Genomic DNA, 19,511 nt, shown 5'->3' with positions numbered 1-19,511 from the left:
TGTCGGGGAAGGGAGGACGTTCTGCAGCAACAGGGGGCTTTTCGTGGGGGAGCCGCGCGGCTGGGGACGCACGCAGGGGCTGGATTTCTCCCGCTGTGGCCCCGGCCCCTGCCCCGCCCCCCCCGCCCCCACTCCAGCCTGTGGCTCCCCCCGCCGCTCCAGGTCGGCTTTTCCCGGCAGCCCTAGTGTGCCTTCCAAACTCCAAGGCCCCGGGCTCCCCTCGGGAGCTGCCTCCGCCTCCCGCCCCCTGCCCGCCGCCTTCTGGAAGTCGGGAGAGCCCCGGCTGTCGCTGAGGAGTGCACTCTGGGACCTCGGGCGGCACAGCCTGCGAGGGGGAGGGGGGCCCGGCTGGCGGCGATGAAGCCGTCCTGGCTGCAGTGTCGCAAAGTCACCGGCGCCGGGGGACTCGGGGGGTCCCTGCCCGGGTCCTCTCCAGCCCGGGGAGCCGGCCCGGCCCGCAGGGCGTACGTGGCCCCCGGCCCGCGGGGCGCTCTCGGGAGCCGGGGCTGCCGAGCGCTGTCGTCGGCAGGTGGGGGCGGCGAGTACAAGACCCACTTCGCGGCCTCGGTGGCCGACCCCGAGCGGTTCTGGGGCAAAGCGGCCGAGCAGATCAGCTGGTACAAGCCCTGGACCAAAACGCTGGAGAACAGATACCCGCCTTCCACGAGTTGGTGAGTGACTCCTTCGCCAAGCCAGATCTCTCACGACTTTTGGGCGACCGCGCTCAACGGCCCTTTCATGGGGAACCTGGCATTATATTAGGAAAGAAACTCAAGACTGGAGATGTGCTCAGATCTTTCGATTTGTGTTTAATTTAAATTTTATGGTCAACTCTCCTGCCTTCTCTTGAGGGATTGGGTTACTCATTATGAGGCCAGTTTCCAATGGCCCAGAGATTTACCAGAATGGCAGAGCTGTACTTGGCACTGGGGATGTTACACAGACTAAAGCAGGGGTCTGTCTCCAGGGACAGCACTGTCTAGTATGGGAGACAGCCACGGAAGCAAATGCAAACAGTGTGATAAACTAGGGAAGTATTACCAAGTATCCACACACTGCGGGGAGGAAGAGAATTGAGGAAAGACTTCAGTAAAATCACACCTAAGTAGGGTTGGGGAGGATGGGTATTATCTTCCGCAAGATGGACAAGGATCTAATTATTAAAGACCAGGGATTGGAAAACAGGCTGAAATTTGACTGTTACTATGGTTGCAAATAATTGTGTTGGCTGGAGAGGTGAGAGAAGGGGCTGGTGAACCAGCTTGGATTAGATCCATAGCCCTGTTGTCTGTATGAAGGTACAATATGAGGTACTCCAAAATTATGCACATATAGGCCAGGTGCTGCTAGAAATCATGGTAGGAGTACATTTTTTTTTGTCTAGAGTTGCAATTTTAAGTAGCTATAAACACTATTTTTACATTACAACAAAACAGATACATTGTAGAATAAATGCCAGACTTGTCAGAATAGTAAGGGTGAGGCGCACGGTCTGTGAAAACTCAGTTGTGGCTGCCCATTCAGCTAGGTGCCTAGTAAGAATGTGGTTGCTCTCATCTGCCAGCCATTAGGGAGAGATGTTTCCTGTAAAAGTCTGAGCAACACCGCAGTGAGGTTCCCCAAGTTTCCAAATTCCCAGCATTGAAACGGGGCAATGACACAGTCAGGTTTGCATTTGATAAATGTCTCCTTGTTGAAGTGGAGAAAGGCAAGCCAACCAGAGCCTGTTCCGTATTGTTGTCATGCCCTCTCTTCGTTGTTTGGAACAGTTTACATAGTTTTCCCTTTAGAATCTGAGCACCTTTTCTCTTCTGGTTTAATTTTTTCAGTAGAGTTTGACTAACCCTCTTTGATATGCCTGACAGTGATCCAAGCACTATGTGTATTTATATGTCTAAGTCTATATATATACATATATATTTATATGTGTGTATATATAGTATATATATGTAGACATACACAGTACACATAGACATATAAGCGCACACACACACACACACATATGCCAATGAGTCATGATGACTAAGAGCATGGTCTGTGGAGCCAGAATACTGAGTTTGAGTTCTGGGTCTTCCAGGTACTGGCTGTGTGTTCACAGCCGAGTTACTTAATCTCTCTGCTTCAGTGTTCTCATATATAAATGTGGAAATAGTATGAGGATTAAATGGGTAAAGAATTAAGACCATGTCTTGGATGAAATAGACTTTATAAATGTTGGAGGAAGAGTAGCTAGCTGTCTTTCCACTCTTACACCACAGTTATGTCAGGAACAGGAAACCCTCCTTGTGTTTCTTAGATCAGAACAAAGATTATGGTCTTTCCTAAGAGTGTGTTCTCAAAGTTCTGTGTCTACATATCTGTCATAAAGTATGGTATTGAAAGTGATTTATGTGACCCCCTCCTTAAAACCATGTGCAGAGAAGTTAATTAAGAAGTCATGAAAAAAAAAAAAAGTCATGGGGATATTCTAAGAAAAAAACAACGAGGGCCAGATATAAGGCAGTGGCAGTGACAATGGAAGGGAAAGCACAGGTTTCTAGAGGGTTGGTTGGGGTTGGCAGGGGCCCAAGTGAGTGCAGAGAATGTGGAAGTCAAAGGTCCATCAAATAGGTATTTTAGACCTGGAGATTTTTTTTTTTTTTTTAAGATTTTATTCATTTCTTTGAGAGAGAGAGAGACAGCACAAGAGGTGGGGAAGAGCAGAGGGAGAGGGAGAAGCAGACTCCCCTGATGAGCAGGGAGCTCATGCAGGACTGGATCCCAGGACCCTGAGATCATGACTTCAGCCGAAGGCAGCCGCTTAACCGTCTGAGCCACCCATGCGTTCTTGACCTGGAGATTTTCTTTCTAACTTGTTTTTTCTTCTTAATCTCTAATTGTTTGCCTAAATTTTCTAAAATTGTGTGCATTAAATGTTTTTAATGAAATTTTTGCCAAAGGGTCTTTGTATTTTGGAAAATTCAATACATTTTAAATCACTGACATTTGATACTACTATATCTGAAGTCTTCATCTTTGTACTCTTGGAATCACATGGCCATACCTGTTTTATAGCAGCCCAAAAGATCAAGGTGAATAAAGATAAGTCTTTGAGTCTGTATTTATTTCAGCAGTGTGATTTGATCTTACTAAGCATTTGGTTGGCAGAGCAGAGTTGGACAGGGAACTAGAGGTAGGAGACCATATATCTAACCTTAAACTTCATCAATAAGCATTTTCAATTTCAAATAGACTCCATTACTGTGTTAGACACATATTTGAAGATACTCCTCATGGATTAACAATTTTTTATGAAGCTAAATTCAAGGGCAGGATGAATGTCTTTCTCTTGTTTTGTCTTTATATCCCTAGGATCTAGGGCAGAGCTGACATACGAGTTTAAAAAATACTAGTAAAGTAACAGAATACATAGATGTGATGATTTTTGCTTCTATATGTCTTTGGGAGGTAGTAAGGGGATATGAGCAAAATTTGATGTGGAAGAGACTTGCTTATTTTCTGTGTAGCTGGGATCTGGCTAATGGAGATGTGGGCATCCAAATCTTTAAGTAAACTGAGGAGGGGTTGCTGTAGCTTTCTTCTCCTAGATGGAGCTGACTTACATGGAGTCAAGATCTCTGGTGCCCTTTGACTTCTCCATCTTCATTATAATCTTGTCTGTCTTCATGAAAGGAAACTCCCCTCAGCATCTGTAGGCCTATCAAAAGTTCCAACACATAAATATTAATGCATATGAGCTTTCACAGTGGCATAAACTAACTATCCAAGAGTAGCTTACAGATACAGGAGTATGAACATGGAATAGAAATCTTTAAGGGTGATAAACTGAAGGGATTTTCCACTGAAGTGAATAGCCCTGTAAAATACATTTCTGGTACTGTAATCTCTGAGAGCTTTGAAAAATAAATCCCAATTACATGTAGGTGCTCTAGGAAGTTGTGAAGATCCACCTTTTCTCACAGTTTGGTGGTTAATTCACATTGTTGACACCTGGCTTTTGGGGTACTAAAGTCTCTATTTTAGAGACCTCAGTGGAAAACTGCAGTCAAGGGTGAAGCAGTTAGAATTCCGAGTAATTTCTCTAATCCTGGAACAACAAAATGGATGGTTGGGTTATTTTTTCCTCATGAATTAGACATCCTGCTGCCTAGCCTGAAACTGAAATTCAGCTGCCACCCTCTGAAGTAAAGATTAGGCAGTCCACTTTTGCATTACTCATTGTGGTTTACTCTTCTGTCTAGGTCATCGGTTTGTTCCTTTCTGTGGAAGCAATGCAAACCATTTTTTGCTTATTTTTATTTAAACAACATTTCATAATAAGACTCTTATATATTATTTGATTTAGAATTTCATATATATCAACAGCGACCGTAAGCTGAAAAGGAAAGACTCCAACTAAATGCGGATTATTAGAAAATGATTTCAGCTTGGTTAACATTTCTTTTTTTTTTTTTTTAAGATTTTATTTATTTATTTGACAGAGAGAGAGGGAACACAAGCAAGGGGAGCAGCAGAGGGAGAAGCAGGCCTCCTGCGGAGCAGGGAGCCCGATGCGGGGCTCAATCCCAGGACCCTGGGATCATGACCTGAGCTGAAGGCAGACGCTTAACGACTGAGCCACCCAGGCGCCACCTTGGTTAACATTTCTATAATGGAAAGTGTGTAGGTTTTTCAACATGCAAGATCTCAGTTCCTTACTAGCTATGACATAAAGGTTATTTAATTCCTCTAAGTCTTCAAATGGTCTATAAGAGTTAAAGACATCAATCATTCACTTACTGTGTGGATACTACAGAGAAAATGATGGAAGAGATAGTGAAGGAGCTTACCACATAGCAGCAAGGGAGACATACATTAAAAAAATTATCACAAAGCTATTTATTTAGAATTGCATTAGATACTATGAAATACAATGGTTAGTGGTGGATGTAACATAGTCTTCTCTAGAAGGATCATGGAAGGAGTCTTGAGGAAGTGATGTTTATACTGAGATCCCAATGAGTAGAGATTAGACAAGAAAAGTGGGGTGTGACACTATGACTCAAATTCAGAAGGTAGTTTCAGACTGGTTTCAGAAATCTTGGAATAGAAAGCAAAAGGATTTGCCTTCACTTCTTAGGCTACAAGTCACAATCTGACTCTAAGCCTGTAGGTAGGTTTTGTTTGAACCAGATGCTGAGTTTTTTTTAAGTAGTTCTCAGTATTTAAACATTGGAAGATTTCACCTGAAATCTACATTTCCACTATCAATTCAATTTTTGGTCTTCTTTTGACAAAAAAGCGGAATATCCAGCAGCTATGGGCAACACTTGGCTGGAACTGAGTAGCTGCTATCCCAAGCTAAATGAGACATCGTGACTGCCTGGAAGTGGGGTTCAGGGAAGGAAGGGAGTTATGGCAACTGCAGGAAAGTGAGTCAGATATCCAAGTTGAGGAATTGATTGTGAAATGAAACTTAATGGGGCTGAAACCTGGAAGGGGCTTGATGTACAAGTATAGACTTGACTCTAAGTTGAAAAGATGTAGAGTTAAAGCCTGGTGAATGTTGAATGGGGATGGGGGGGTGGAGGGAGAGAGAGAGGAAGAGCACCATACTAAGAACTAAACTTTGAAGACAAGTAGGAAAAAAAATACCATGTAAGAGTGGATAGACTAGCTTAAAGAAGTAGGAGAAGGAAGAGCAGGATATTTCAGTGTCATGGAGTATGAAGAAGGGAAGAGATAAAAGTAGGAACGTCAGTAGAGGTCAAAGGCTCTGGAGATGTTTTAAGGCTCTGGGGGATTGAAAGAGCAGTTTTGATTCAGAAATCCTCAGTGACTTTTCATAATGTGATGTCAGTGGAGAGACGGAGGCCACGGCCAAAGCAGCCATTAAGGAGTGAGCTGATGGTAGGTAAACATTCCATGGAGGGCTTAGAGACAGGAAGGGGAGACGTAATGACAGTATGTACATGCACCTGAGCTATGAAATACTTTCCTTCCTCTCTTTACTTTTCCTTCCTCCCCTTTTAGTGGTTAAAGGCAGAAGTGAAGAAATCTGTGACATAGGAATGAAGGGAATTTTGATTTTTTTTTTTTTTAAAGAAAAGAGTGGAATTTAATCTTTATTTACAGGACACTGCAAGAGAGGAGATTCCACATAGAAATAAGAAACCCACTGAGAGGAGGAGCTTCATTCAGGTTGTATAGTTTGGAACTGGTCAAGTAGAGTTTTGTTGTAAAAAGTGCTACAATAACAAAACACATTTAAAAATAGTTCTTAGTAGAGAAACAGTAAGACAGACTTCTACCAAACAGAGTACACAACAAACAACTTTCTGCCTCAGCTGTACAACCTAAAAGGTAAAGGTCCCGGGAGTACCATCCTGAACTTGGAATGTATAGCCTTCAGAGGTAGTTTCTGGCACAACATTCTGATCTTCCTCTTCCTCTACAGAGAAATATTTCTCAATCAAGTTTAATGTAGCTTTGTACACAGACTCATTTTCATGGTTTTGTAGAGCTTCGATTTTGTCCAAACCTCCACATTCTTCAATCATTATACTAAGTTTCTCAGTTTCACCTAGTTTCTCAGCAGCCTGAAAGATGTTTGAAATGGTATCCAGAATAACCAGAATAATTTTGGTATCTTTTGTAGGTAAGAGGTTCATCAATGGTTCTATTATGCCACAATGAACGAGGTATACAATCTGTTCAACTGTCCCACCACTTGTATAGTTGGTCACAGTCCAGACAGCTTCCTTTTGTGTCTTAAAGTCTGCCTTAGACAGAGCACCAATGAGGAATAGGACTGATTCACAACTTGCTGTATCTGGTCCTGGCGACCAGCTGTGATGTTTGACATTGTCCACGTAGCTTCCTTCTGAATATTAGTTTTGGGGTTCATTAGGAGGCTGGGAAAAACAGCAAGTGCTCCTGCATCTATTACAACCTGAGTCTGTTCATCTGTCCCAGTGACAATATTTCCTATGGCTCTTAGCGCAGGAGTCACAATGGGCAATTCAGTAGCTCCTAGAAGCTTCACAAGCTGGGGCACAACTCCTGTTTTCACATCCATTTCAATCCGTTCATTTGGACCATCAGTAAGGTAGGAAATGGCCCAGCAGGTATCTGCCAATACTTCTGGATCATCGTGATGCAAGAGACGGACTAAGGTAGGAAGAATCTGCTCAACAGCATCTAATGGGGGTGCAGGATTCTTGTTGCGACAAAGGTTTGAAAGTGTCCAAGTAAGGTTACGTAAGTAACCACATGCTAAAGATGACATATCAGGAACTGCAAGGAGAGCCAATAGTGGGTCAACTGCACCATACTTGATAACCAAGTCTCGAAAAACTGAACCATCATCACCTGCAGTGTTTCCTAGAGCCCATACAGCTTGTTCACTGATGTGGGCATGGGAAGATGCCAACAGAGAAATGAATGCTGGGATAGCACCTCCATCTACCACAGCCTTGGTCTGTTCTGATGTCCCAGAAGCAATGTTAGTGAGAGCCCAAGCAGATTCAAACTGAATGGGACTATAATCAGTTCTGCCCAAGAAGGACACAAATTTTGGAATCAAACCAGCCCGGATTATGTTGTCGATGGGGGGCTGTTTTTCCCTAGAAAGCAGTTTCCTAGCAGCTTGAGTAGCCTGGAGCTGGCTTTCCAAATTGTTGCTATTTATGTCTTTGACAAAGTCATCAACAGACCAACTTACAGTGCCCTGGTTGTTGCGGTTTTCCTGTAGGGGAGAGGTTAACATCATCAGGAAATGAGCTTACATTTCTCCTTTTCAGCATCTGGTCATCCTTAGCTTTCCTCAGCTCCACATTAACTTCTATTCGGCGCCGCCTCATTTCTGTACTGTCTTTCCCCTTGTTCTTGAATCTGTTAAGGCGAGCAGCTGGTGAATTAGCATTCTCGTTGGTGGACATGGGTATGAGACAAAGGGAGAAAGCTACACAGCCAGCTCAGGCTTCCACAGGAGGTGGTCCAGGGAGCTCAGGCTGCGGGTCAGATGCCCTCAAAACGTCCACCACGGATCACCCCAAAGACAGTGTGGCTCGTGCAGCCGGCCGGCACGATTTAAATTTCCGGAATTTTGCTTATTTTGAAACCTGTTCCTCATCAGCAGGTCTCCCTGTTTTTGCAAGTTGAACTTTGTGTGGTTTCTTATCTTTTTTTGTTTAGATACTAGAAGTTCCTGGAAGAAACTCCATGGAAAAGTCTAAACAATGAAATAAAGAGCTACTCAGCCAATCTGTGTGTTCTTGTTATATACTGTAGCAATTCTATTTCTCTAGATAGTTACACATTTGATTGCTAGTTACACATTTGATTGCGAGTTGAAAAGGGATGAAATAATTAATTGTTGATTTACTAAATTATTCTCAGGTTATTCGGCATTTGTAAATAAGTGGCTCAGAGGGGGGAAAAAGTTATTTATTTGCAACTTTTCTGTGAGTTTGACTTTGTTTCCAAGGAAAACAAATAAGGAAAATATAATGTGGATTTTATGCAACCGGAAAGTAATTTAATTTCCCTATTGAATTTTGGTATTTTGGCAATCCATTGGTCAGCCACATTAAACTATTTGGGAAATTTAGTCTTTTTTTTTTTTTAACTTATTAAGATTCTGTGAATTTTCCTTCATATTTATCAGATTTTATTAAAATGATATTTAATTCTGGTTTGAAGGTAGACGTTTACCTAAAGATGAAAAATTTGCCCCCTTTTGACAAACTCTAAATGAAATGAATTTATTCATAATATTCTGCACAGTACAGGCATATATAAATTTAAATTATCATTTTTCTGTAAATACAGAAAATATTTTAAGAAGGTACATGGTCAGCATGAAAAATGGCCTGTTAGAAATACAGTCCCGCAGAATAACCTCATGGAGAAAGACCAATTTTAAAAGATGGGCCTTATTTTATATTCTGAAGGTCAGCAGCTTGATGCTATGCCATATCTAATTTTCTCAGTCCGTCATGCTGCTGAACCTCCAGGACAGAACAGAGTGAACTACAGGAATGCTGCAATTACGTAAGCAAGGATGGATTGCCTGACAAATGGCGCAATCAATGAACAATGGAAATTCAATCAGCTGTGACCGGATCAACTACCAGGTGCATGGGAAAATCCAAACTCTTAGCACCTCCTGGAAAGTGGCTTACTTTTCCTTTGTTCGTGCCATATACTATTAAAGTGAGAAAAAAAAAATCCAGTGTTTGAAGTTACTGCTTCTGCTGCTACTGCCTTTTTTTTTTTTTTTTTTTAAAGAATTCTACTTTCATGAGCAGCAAGCAGCAACTCCTTGCTTTCCATGGTGGTGTGACATTTGCAAGAGAAATATGTAGGAGGCTGATGAATCTTTGTGACAATATATGAATCTAATAACTTCTTTAAATTACAATTTTAGAAGCACATCTGAATGTGGAACTAAAATCCTTTATCTAAACCATGGAGATAGAGAACTTACTATAAAAGAGATTAATTATATTTGCTTTTGCTGGAATTATGGCCAAATGTGGTAAAGGACAGTGCATAGAAAGGAGGAGTACTATTCTTATGATATCTAGGAAAGTCGAAGTTCAAGAATTGTGAGTTTCGGGACGCCTGGGTGGCTCAGTCGTTTAAGTGTCTGCCTTGGGCTCAGGTCATGATCCTGAAGTCCCCGGATCCCTGCCAAGGGGGGAGCCTACTTCTGCTTTTCCTTCTGCACCTCCCCCCAACCCCACCCATGCTCTCTCTCTCTTGCTCACTCTCTCTCTGTCAAATAAATAAATAAAATCTTTTTTAAAAAAGGATTTTGAGTTTGAAGTAGTCCAGTTGAAAGTCCTAGAATAGCTAAAATAAATAAATAAATAAAAACTTTCAAATTGTAAGTTAGGGGTAGAATTTAATTTATGACTTTTAGGTTAATAGTGAATTTTACGGATTTAAAATATAAATGTTTCTAAGTAGGAGAAAAGCAATTAAATTCTGTAGGTCTTGGAGTTAAGAGCTAACTTTAGACAATAAGAATACCTTCTCCTTAGGTTTTGATACTAGAATAAAAACATTTCCCAAGTATAATCTTTCAGGACATCTCTCCTAAGTGGATGTATCAGTTAAGTAAAATAACTTTGGGAAGATTAAAAAAAAGAACGAATGCTCAGTATCTACGGTAGACATGACCAATATAGATGTTGGAAAAAAAATTAGTAAGATAGATAGTACTCAAAGGGACATAGGATCAGTGTTATTGACTGCTAAATAACTAAGCAAAAGCATTGGAGCTTAGAAAAGTGTACTTTTATACTAATCTTTCTTTCTCTCCACAGTTCTTATTTTCATAGAGTTTTATTGATTCTCATTGAGAGTTAAGTGCTTTTCTAAACCACAAATGCCCTGACTTTGCCTTCCTCCCAACGCCCCTCCTTAATCAAAGCCCGATGAAGTTTGCCAGTTACCAAGGGGAGTTTGTTAGATATCTCATTTTGGTGGGTAGAATAGAAAGTCGAGGATCATTATTAATGGAGAAAACAAATTGATTCCTAGGTTAAAATTCTGGCTCCACTCTTTGAACAGTGCTTTCCCCCAAATAATTGTAAAATGGCGGAATTTATAAAATTGGTCTGCGATGGGTATTATTGTTCAGCAGTATCTGTTCTCCTCTATGTCAGGCACACAAAAGGATCCGATGTCCCCATATACGCAGAGGAATGTGGCTAGCTTTGGCTAATGCAGTGAGAGGAGGAGGGTGTGTCGCTTCAGGGTGAAGCCTTTATTTGCAAGAGCTTCCATCCTAATCCTCTGGTCTGCTGCGGCCCTCATGAGGCACACGTGGAATAGAAGTCCTCTGCATCTGTCAATGCAATAGAAACGCATTGATAACAGATCTGGGGAGTCCACCTGAACCCACAGTGAAGTTGCATGAGTAAGATATAAACATTTATTTTTGCAAGTCACAGAGTTTGCGATTGTTACTGTAGTATAATCCAGCCTATCCTTACTGATTGAGAGGGCAATAATAACAACTTTATAGGATTGTTGGAATGAATTGTGTGCTGGTATACATGGTGTCCAGCATATAGTAAAAACAGCGAGGCTTTTTTGTGTCCATGCTATGAGCCAGGTACAATACTGAGTGCTATAATTTATTTAATATTTATAACTACCCTGTGAGATAGGGTCAATTTTTATTCTGATTAAATGGGTGTGGAAATGGAGATATGGACAGTTTAAGAAACTTGCCTAAACTTATAAAACTAGTAAGTAGCAGATCTAGGATTTTTGAACCCAGGCAGTCTGAAATTAGCTTCTATACTCCATCTAAATACTATATTACGGGGGGCACCGGGGTGGCTCAGTCAGTTAAACGCCAGACTCTTGATTTCAGCACAGGTCATGATCTCAGGGTCCTGAGATCAAGCCGCACATCAGGCTCTGCGCTGGGCATGGAGCCTGCTTAAGATTCTCTCTCTCCCTCTCCCTCTGCCCCTCGTACCCTCCTTCCCCCCGCACGTGCGCTTTCTCTCTAATAAATACATAAATAAATAAAAACTACATTATAGTGTTTCTATACTAAGAGTCTCAGTTAATTTTAGCTTTTCTTCCTTTTCATATTTCTTCTCCACTGAAACCACTAAAAGTAATTTAAAACACCTGGATTTAATTCTTAGAAACATTTGGAAAATATCCATATTATATATGGAGTAGTAGATTGATACTTTTTGAAAAAAATGAACTCTGTTTTATATGTAAATATTTAAAGTGTGTACAACGGTCCCAAAGTTGGGGAGAGGGAGGCTTTATATTAATTTTTACCTACTTTGAAAATGTTTCCTGGACACTAGAAAACGGTATTACTCTTCTCTCTAAAAAATGTTCTGTTGGTTTTTTGGCTTAAGGAAAATCTATAATGACCACATTATTCATTGCTTGCAATATGCTTTAATATTACTTTTACTAGAACATTGTGATAAATAGCCTAATTAATTCATGTAAGTATGAATATTTGAAAATTTTCCTTTCCTCCAACCTCTCAATAAAAGAAAATACTGGACTTCTTATATGTGTATAATTATGGAACTTGTTGATTTTATTTACTGCGTTTATTACTGATTTACACAGTCATATGCAGTATTCTTTCCTGTTTTTCTTCCATTGCTTTTCCTCTTGACCCTAGGGCCTGGTGGACAAACCTTGATAAATGGCTCACATTAAGTGCAGAGATGTGTTTCTCAGGAATCCTATTGTATACAGCTCTCTTATATATATATTGACATATAATTGATCAATAATATATACCATATTTTTTGAAATTCAGCACAAGGACAATGAGTTGCGGGCTCTCTCACTTACTTGTATTATTCCATAGATGTTGCCAAACATTGGGGAACAAATGATCTAAGAATGTTAAATGCTTCCTTTGAGTGTTTTAGGGGGTGTGCCACAATAAGACTTGGGATATTCGTAGAGTCTCTAATAGGGAACGCACATGTGGTTATTCTCTAGCTCATACCAGAGCTATTCCTTTCTTTCATGCTGATGGATTATTTCTCAGTAATGATAATAATAATAGTAACAACTATGGCAATACAGAGGCAGGTAACTAATTACTGAACACTTATTCTAGCTCAGGCCCCATGCTAAAAGTATATATATATTCTTCAAATCCTGCCAACACCTTGTGAAATAGGTATAGTTACAATGCACTTTTATAGCTGTGTAAATGAAAGGACAGAGTGATGTAAGTGACTTGTCGTGTAGTGGTGGACTTAATTATTCAACCAAGTTGGGTCACACTGTCTAGCACAATTTCTGTAATGAGTTGTTTAACTACACTCCTCAACTTCTGTCTGGTGATCATGTGGCTATTGAGATGTCAGGACCTAGAAGATGGAAAAGAGTGAGAACTATGTTAGAATTCTAAAAAGTTTTAATCTGAGGTGTAGCTTCCCCTTCCCTCGTTTGTCATCTGTGTTTCTGTGTATCTTCTGCTCTCTGATTTTAGAGGAATTGTAAATCTTCACTGGTTTCCTAGATTCCACTTTTACACATGTTCTTTACTAATTTTTTTTTTTTTTTCCTAAAAAGCACATCATCTCAAATCTTATTTCCCTTTAAGGTAGTTTGGCAAAGAATGCTCAATGCTCATCTCCATCCACTATACATCTACTAGATAAGCTCACACTCCACTAACACTTCTACCAATAATTTAACAAATCATGACTAAGTCATGGAAGGGCAGGGATCGGGTCTCAGCCACCTTTATATCCCCAATGGAATGCACATAACCTTGTGTATATCAACTGCACTGATTTTGAAACTTCACCACATGTATAGATTTATCTTTTTTTTTTTTTAAGATTTTATTTATTTATTTGAGACAGAGAGAATGAGAGAGCCAGAGAGCACATGAGAGGGGGGAGGGTCAGAGGGAGACGCAGGCTCCCCGCCGAGCAGGGAGCCCGATGTGGGACTCGATCCCGGGACTCCAGGATCATGACCCGAGCCGAAGGCAGTCGCTTAACCAACTGAGCCACCCAGACGCCCCTAGATTTATCTTTTTAATCTACCTTCTATCTGGGTTCCTGTATAAATTGTAGGTAGATATACCTGAATTACCCCTCCTACCAGAACGCTAAATAACTCATGAATCTTCTTTCTATAAAGGCATCAAAGGGTTTGAATTTTTTTTCCTGCAAATTTTTAATTTGAATTCCAGTTAGTTAACATACAGTGTAGTATTAGTTTCAGGTGTACAATTTAGTGATTCATCACTTACATACAGCACCCAGTGCTCATTGCAACAAGTGCACTCCTTAATACCTATCACCTATTCCCCCACCCATCTCCCCTCCAGTAACCCTCAGTTCTCCATAGTTAAGAGTCTGTTTCTTGGTTTGCCTCTCTTCACCTCTCCATGTTCATTTGTTTTGTTTCTTTTCCTTTTCTTTTTTTTAAAGATTTTATTTATTTATCTGACACAGAGACATAGCTAGAGAGGGAACACAAGCAGGGGGGAGTGAGAGAGGGAGAAGCAGCCTCCCTGCTGAGCAGGGAGCCCAATGCAGGGCTCGATCCCAGGACCCTGAGATCATAACCTGAGCCGAAGGCAGACGCTTAACGACTGTACCCAGGCGCCCCATTTGTTTTGTTTCTTAAATGACACATAGGAGTGAAATCATATGGTATCTGTCCTTTCTCTGATTGACTTATGTCACTTAGCATAATACTCTAGTTCTATCCACGTCATTGCAATTGGCAAGATTTCATTCTTTTTATGGCTGAGTAATATTCCACTGTGTGTGTGTGTGTGTATGTGTGTACTGATTCACTGTGTGACCATATATATATATATACCACATTATTCATTTATCAGTTGATGGACATTTGGGCTCTTGCCATAATTTGGCTATTACTGATAATGCTGCTGTCAACTTTGGGGTGCATATATCCCTTTGAATTAGTATTTTTGTATCATTTGGGTAAATACCTAATACTGCAGTTGCTGGGTCATAGGGTAGTTCTATTTTTAACTTTCTGAGGAACCTTTGTACTGTTTTCCACAGTGGCTGCACCAGTTTGCATTCTGTTTGGGTCTAAGTTTCCTGATGAGGCAGTTGGCTCCCTTTGCTTCCCCTTAATTCATTTATCTTTAAGTTGTAGTAGAGACTATTTTAACGGCAGCATGGGTTTTCAGTCATTAAGCGAAAGACACACATGCTACAAGGAGGTAAATACTTTACTTACGTGGTACAGACCAAGTCCCCATGTGAGTATGGACTGAAAAAGTTGTCTCTCTGGCACGTATCAGATTCTAAGAATTTCAGATTTAAGAGTTAGACCAATATCATGTTACCAGATTGTCATTTATTAGTCATTTTGTAGTCAATAAGTTAACCAATAAACCAAATTTTAGTGATCAAATGAAAATCATTGGTTAAAAGTGATAAAAGATGAATACTGAATGATCTCACTTATATGTGGAATCTAAAAAAAAACAAAATGAACAAAACAAAACAAAAACCCAAGTTCATAGATAGAGAGAACAGACTGGTGGTTGCCAGAGTGGGGATTGTAAGGGTTTGGGTGAAATGGGTGAAGGAGGTCAAAAGGTACAAACTTCTGGTTATAAAATAAATGTCATGGGGATATAATGTACAGCATGGTGACTATACTTACTAATACTGTATTGCATATTTGGAAATTGCTAAGAGTAAACCTTAAAAGTCCTCATCACAAGAAGAAAAAAAAATTGTAACTCTGTGTGGTGATGGATGATAACTAGAGTTACTGTGGTAATTATTTTGCAATGTATACAAATGTCAAATCATTATACTGTATGCCTGAAACCTATATAATGTTATATGTCAATGCCTCAATTAAAAAAGAATAAAAAATTAAAAAGTGATAGCAATGAGATGATACAAAAATATTATTTTTCTAGGACACATTTATGATATTGCCATAATGATACTAATCTTAATATTATTATTTGAAGTAAAAGCTGATCATATTCTGGTAAGAGCTTGAATTTTAGAAAATATGACATTGATTTTATTATTGTTTTAAAATGCTGGTTCCTGATTGCTCAAGATCTACTGTTTACTCAACATTTCATTATTTCACCTGAATATTTCAGGAGCTGTTTGAAATGTGATTTGTAATTACAGGCTTGGTAGATCTAATTTGATAAAATTTTCTCGTATCTAGGTTTAATTAAGTTATAAAAGAATTAATTTTTAAATTTATAATTGGTAAAAATTACCCCTAATTAGGAAGATTTTCTTATTAAATATCTAATTATTTCAAAGTCTATATCTGATAGAAATAATAATGCTCTTAATCAAAATCCCTTAAATCCTGGAAGATGATTCACTCTCTGTGTGAATTTGTATGACTGCGTATGCACACGTGTGTATGTGTACGTGTGTGTTAAAATGTTACAGAATGCAAATATATTATTATAGTAATAATAACAGTACTCCTAACCATAGGTTTTTTAACTTATCAAACACATACATTCTTAAAGAAGAATTTAGGGAAGATGAAGTAACTTGCTCATGTTTACCTGGCATGCAGGTGGCAGATCTGGGATGAAAAACCAGATCTGTTAGACTTTAGAGTATATCAGCTTCTCACTGTATCCTAATTCCTCTGCAGTTAATCCCATCTTATTATCATAATACCAGTGTTAACAGATTTAAAAAACAAGCCTGGTGCATATATACATTTATATACACACATCTATGTTTGTTGGCCTGTTATATTTATAAAGGTGGAGTTTTTTGGGCTCAGAACTTATTCATTCATTAACTCATTTGTTCCTTCATCCTTTCCTTCTTTCTCTCGTTCATTCCATGAACGTTTATCGAATGCCTTCTAAGCCAGGAACTATTCCACGTGCTGAATGAGATTCCAGATAGGGTGTCACCTTGAAGACCAACTTCATACATCCAAGGAAAAATTGTTTTTGCTTGAGATCGCTTTCATTTTCCTGTTTAAAAAGAGTAATTGCAAGTGATGGGGACTATCTAGCAATAATTTTCTGAAAATATGGGTATTAAAATTTGTTTTATTTTAGTCAGCTCTACTCTGAATTGCCTTTGATTGTTGAGGTGTGAATAACTAGAGGATACAGCCTCACATTTTGATCAACAGTAGCCACTTTCTAATTAATGAGTCCTTTCATAGATAAAAGAATCAACCAGTTTTAATTTTATCTATTTGTACAGCCTCTCATTTTCTGCTAGAGGTGCTAACACAAGGAAAGTGAGGAAAAGACAAGTAACAACAAAGAGAATAAAGGAAATAGTGAGCTTAGCAGGTGCTAGATAATGAACTCTTAGAAAATTGAGTAGACTGCACTGTATTCAAGTTTCAAATTATGGAAGTGTTAACGGAAAATGTTTTATCTATGAATGTAATATGTATGTAGATTTTGAGGGATCAGCAAGGATAAAACACAGAGTTTGTGATACTGTTTTAAGATTATTTAGAGGATAAGGTTAGGGAAAAAAGGCATAATAAAACTTTTAAGTTATGCTCAATGGTATCTAGTTAGTCAAATTAGATTTATCTTTGTAGCTATGTCTACAGCATGGTTGTGTCTGTAAGGTTTTGTTTCTTTTTGTAATTTTGTAATAATTTAATTTTGTAATAATTATAGACTCACAAGAAGTTACAAAAATAGTACAAAGAGGTTGTTTGTACCTATCCTTCAGCTTTCCCCAGTGGTAACATCTTACACAAATAGGACATTATCAAAACCAAAATTGACGTCGGAACAGTACGTTTATAAGGTTTATAGACTATAAGTCTATAAGGTTTATAGACTATAAACCTTATTCAGATATGCCAGTTTTGGAACACTCATATTTTTTGTGTATGTATTTTGCCTTTTAAAAAAATCTATATGTCTGTCAGACTGTTTGATTCTCTAGGTCTCTATTATTGTTCTTGCTGAAAAATGGAATTATTTTACTACCCATATTATCGATAGCTCATTTTTCCACTTGTAATAAGGTGTGATTTTTCCAGTCCTCTATTCTTCTATTCCATGATTTTTAATGTTTGCAGAATGTTTTAACATATCAGGTGAATGTAAAAATTTTTATTTCACAATCTTTCATGTGGATATTTAGGTGGTTTCTCTTTATTTGCTATTGTAAACAGGCAGATATACTTACACCTCTGGACACAGCATTCCAAAAATGTCTCTTTCTGCCTCTATCTGCTTCTTTCTTTCTTAACTTTCTTCCTGCTGAAGAATTCTTAGATTTCTAGATCAAAGAGAAATTATACACTTTCTGATGTATATTGTCAATTTTTTTCTCCAAAAAGATTAATATTGTGCATAAAGTCTCACAACTTTCTTCCTTATGAAATATTTAGAGAATAAATAAAGATAAAAATTTATTGGACATTGAACACCGGGCTTTGTAAAATTTTAATATTGTGTCACATTTGCTTCATATCTTTTATTTTTTTAAGCAGTAAAACAAAATTGATGCCCCCTTTGTCTCTCTCCCAATTACAGTCTTTGTAGAAACAATCTCAGAATAATTTATATGGTTCAATGGGAACAAAAAGTTCTTCTCAGACATTCTAAAATGACTGATTGTATTCCTCCTCTTTAATAAGAGCTTGTATTAGACATCTCTCTGTGGACATGAGCTAAGTGTTGTGTGGAATGAGTTAATGAATGTGGTGTCTGCCTTCTGGGAGCCTCAGCTGTAGAGGAGAGTTTCATCAGGACATTGTGGTGTGTCATTCTGTGTGAGTTATAGCCTTAAAGAGAAAGAAATGGATAGCTAAGATGACGATGTAATATGAAAATAGGAAAAAGCCTTAAAGTCCTCAGGTTTTAAGCACATTACTTTCAATCCTTACCTATTTCTTCCCTCTCTTCACATTTGTCTTTAACCAGAGTAAAGTAACACCATGTTAACAAGTTGACTTCCTTCTCTGCACAGTTCTGGGGCTGCTTTCTCTTCTTTCTCCCTCTCCTCTTTCTTTAATTTTTTCTTCATCACTTCATCATTGTTATCAGGATTAAATGCTGAGAGGTGTCTTCTCTTCCCTCCGACAAATAATGCTTGGAATTGGAGTGTGGCGCCTCCTCTTCTGTCCCTTCTTGGTTCTCTGGATAATTTTGAGGTTTCAGGGTTACCTGCTTGGAGACCTTGTGGGCCCTGGTCTGTAGGTCTGGTTTCCTAGGAACCTGCTCTGGTTTGGAGTTTGGTTCCTTACGAGCTTATGATGACTTATTTCTGAGTTGTTTGATTGAAAATGCTCTCTTGAAAAGGGCTGACTGAGGAAGTTTCCTTTCCTTTAAAATGTACTTTTAAATTTATATTTATTTATGATTATATTTCAATCTTAATGAATTCATGCTTTGAAATTTAAACATGTTTTGATTGGATCTTTAACATTTGCCCTTTACTATTAATTAATTATAATTTTATCTTGTTTTTTGTATTAAAATATAAAATATTTTAATATAAATATAAAAATATTTTATATTAAAGTATTATGATATTATTTCTGTTTGCTTAAACTCTTTTTTTCCCCTGAATTTCTTCTAGAATAAAAATAAAACCAACAGGATAAAATGGTGTCTTCACTTTTAGCTTTGAATTTAACTGTCAGGCATGACTCACAACCCATGGATCTTTAAGATCATTCATTCATGCCTTTTCTCTTCATTGGCAGTGGATATAGTTCAGATAACAGGTGTTGATTTCTTGAGAGTCTTTCTTTCTATTCTTTATCCTGTTGGCTGCATTTCTCACCATTGGCAGTTCATTCCATTTGAATCTGAGGTGATCTGGCAGAGGTGCAGATGCCTGGGCTGTCCTTTCATGTTGAGCTGGGACAAGCTGTGACGAGGGCTGGGGGGGTGGGGCCAGGTTCTGTGTGTAGGTACTCACCTATAAAGGATCGGTAGGGCTAAGGGATGTCTCGCTCTTTGTCTTAGGTTTCTCTGTTAAAATAATTGTCCTATAGAGAGATGTGCTTTCCAAATACTT

General features: G+C 38.9%; 1 protein-coding gene and 1 pseudogene across 5 annotated transcripts in view; one reads left to right on the top strand and one right to left on the bottom strand.

The window, feature by feature from the left end:
* The first annotated feature begins 245 nt into the window (after window positions 1-245).
* ACSS3 (acyl-CoA synthetase short chain family member 3) overlaps window positions 246-19,511 on the top strand; it is a 140,667-nt gene continuing 121,401 nt past the window's right edge. For 2 of the 4 annotated variants that reach the window (XR_006790593.3, XM_045872901.3), the window contains exon 1: window positions 249-671. Coding sequence is in view for 3 of the 4 variants with exons in the window: in XM_045872901.3 (XP_045728857.1) it covers window positions 358-671 (314 nt within the window). In the remaining variant the exon portion in view is untranslated. Of the gene's footprint in view, window positions 672-19,511 lie in introns of all 4 variants that reach the window. The other 2 variants (XM_045872902.3, XM_054506900.2) reach the window with 2 other exon arrangements.
* On the bottom strand, window positions 6,336-7,941 carry LOC123843464 (importin subunit alpha-1-like; annotated as a pseudogene). The gene has a single exon (XR_006790594.2). The product of XR_006790594.2 is annotated as an importin subunit alpha-1-like (transcript).

Source organism: Mirounga angustirostris, unplaced genomic scaffold, assembly GCF_029215605.1.
Source record: "Mirounga angustirostris isolate CCGP_5_RB_7025 unplaced genomic scaffold, mMirAng1.0.hap1 SCAF_5, whole genome shotgun sequence".
Taxonomy (NCBI): domain Eukaryota; kingdom Metazoa; phylum Chordata; class Mammalia; order Carnivora; family Phocidae; genus Mirounga; species Mirounga angustirostris.
This window is presented reverse-complemented; position numbering and strand designations above follow the sequence as displayed.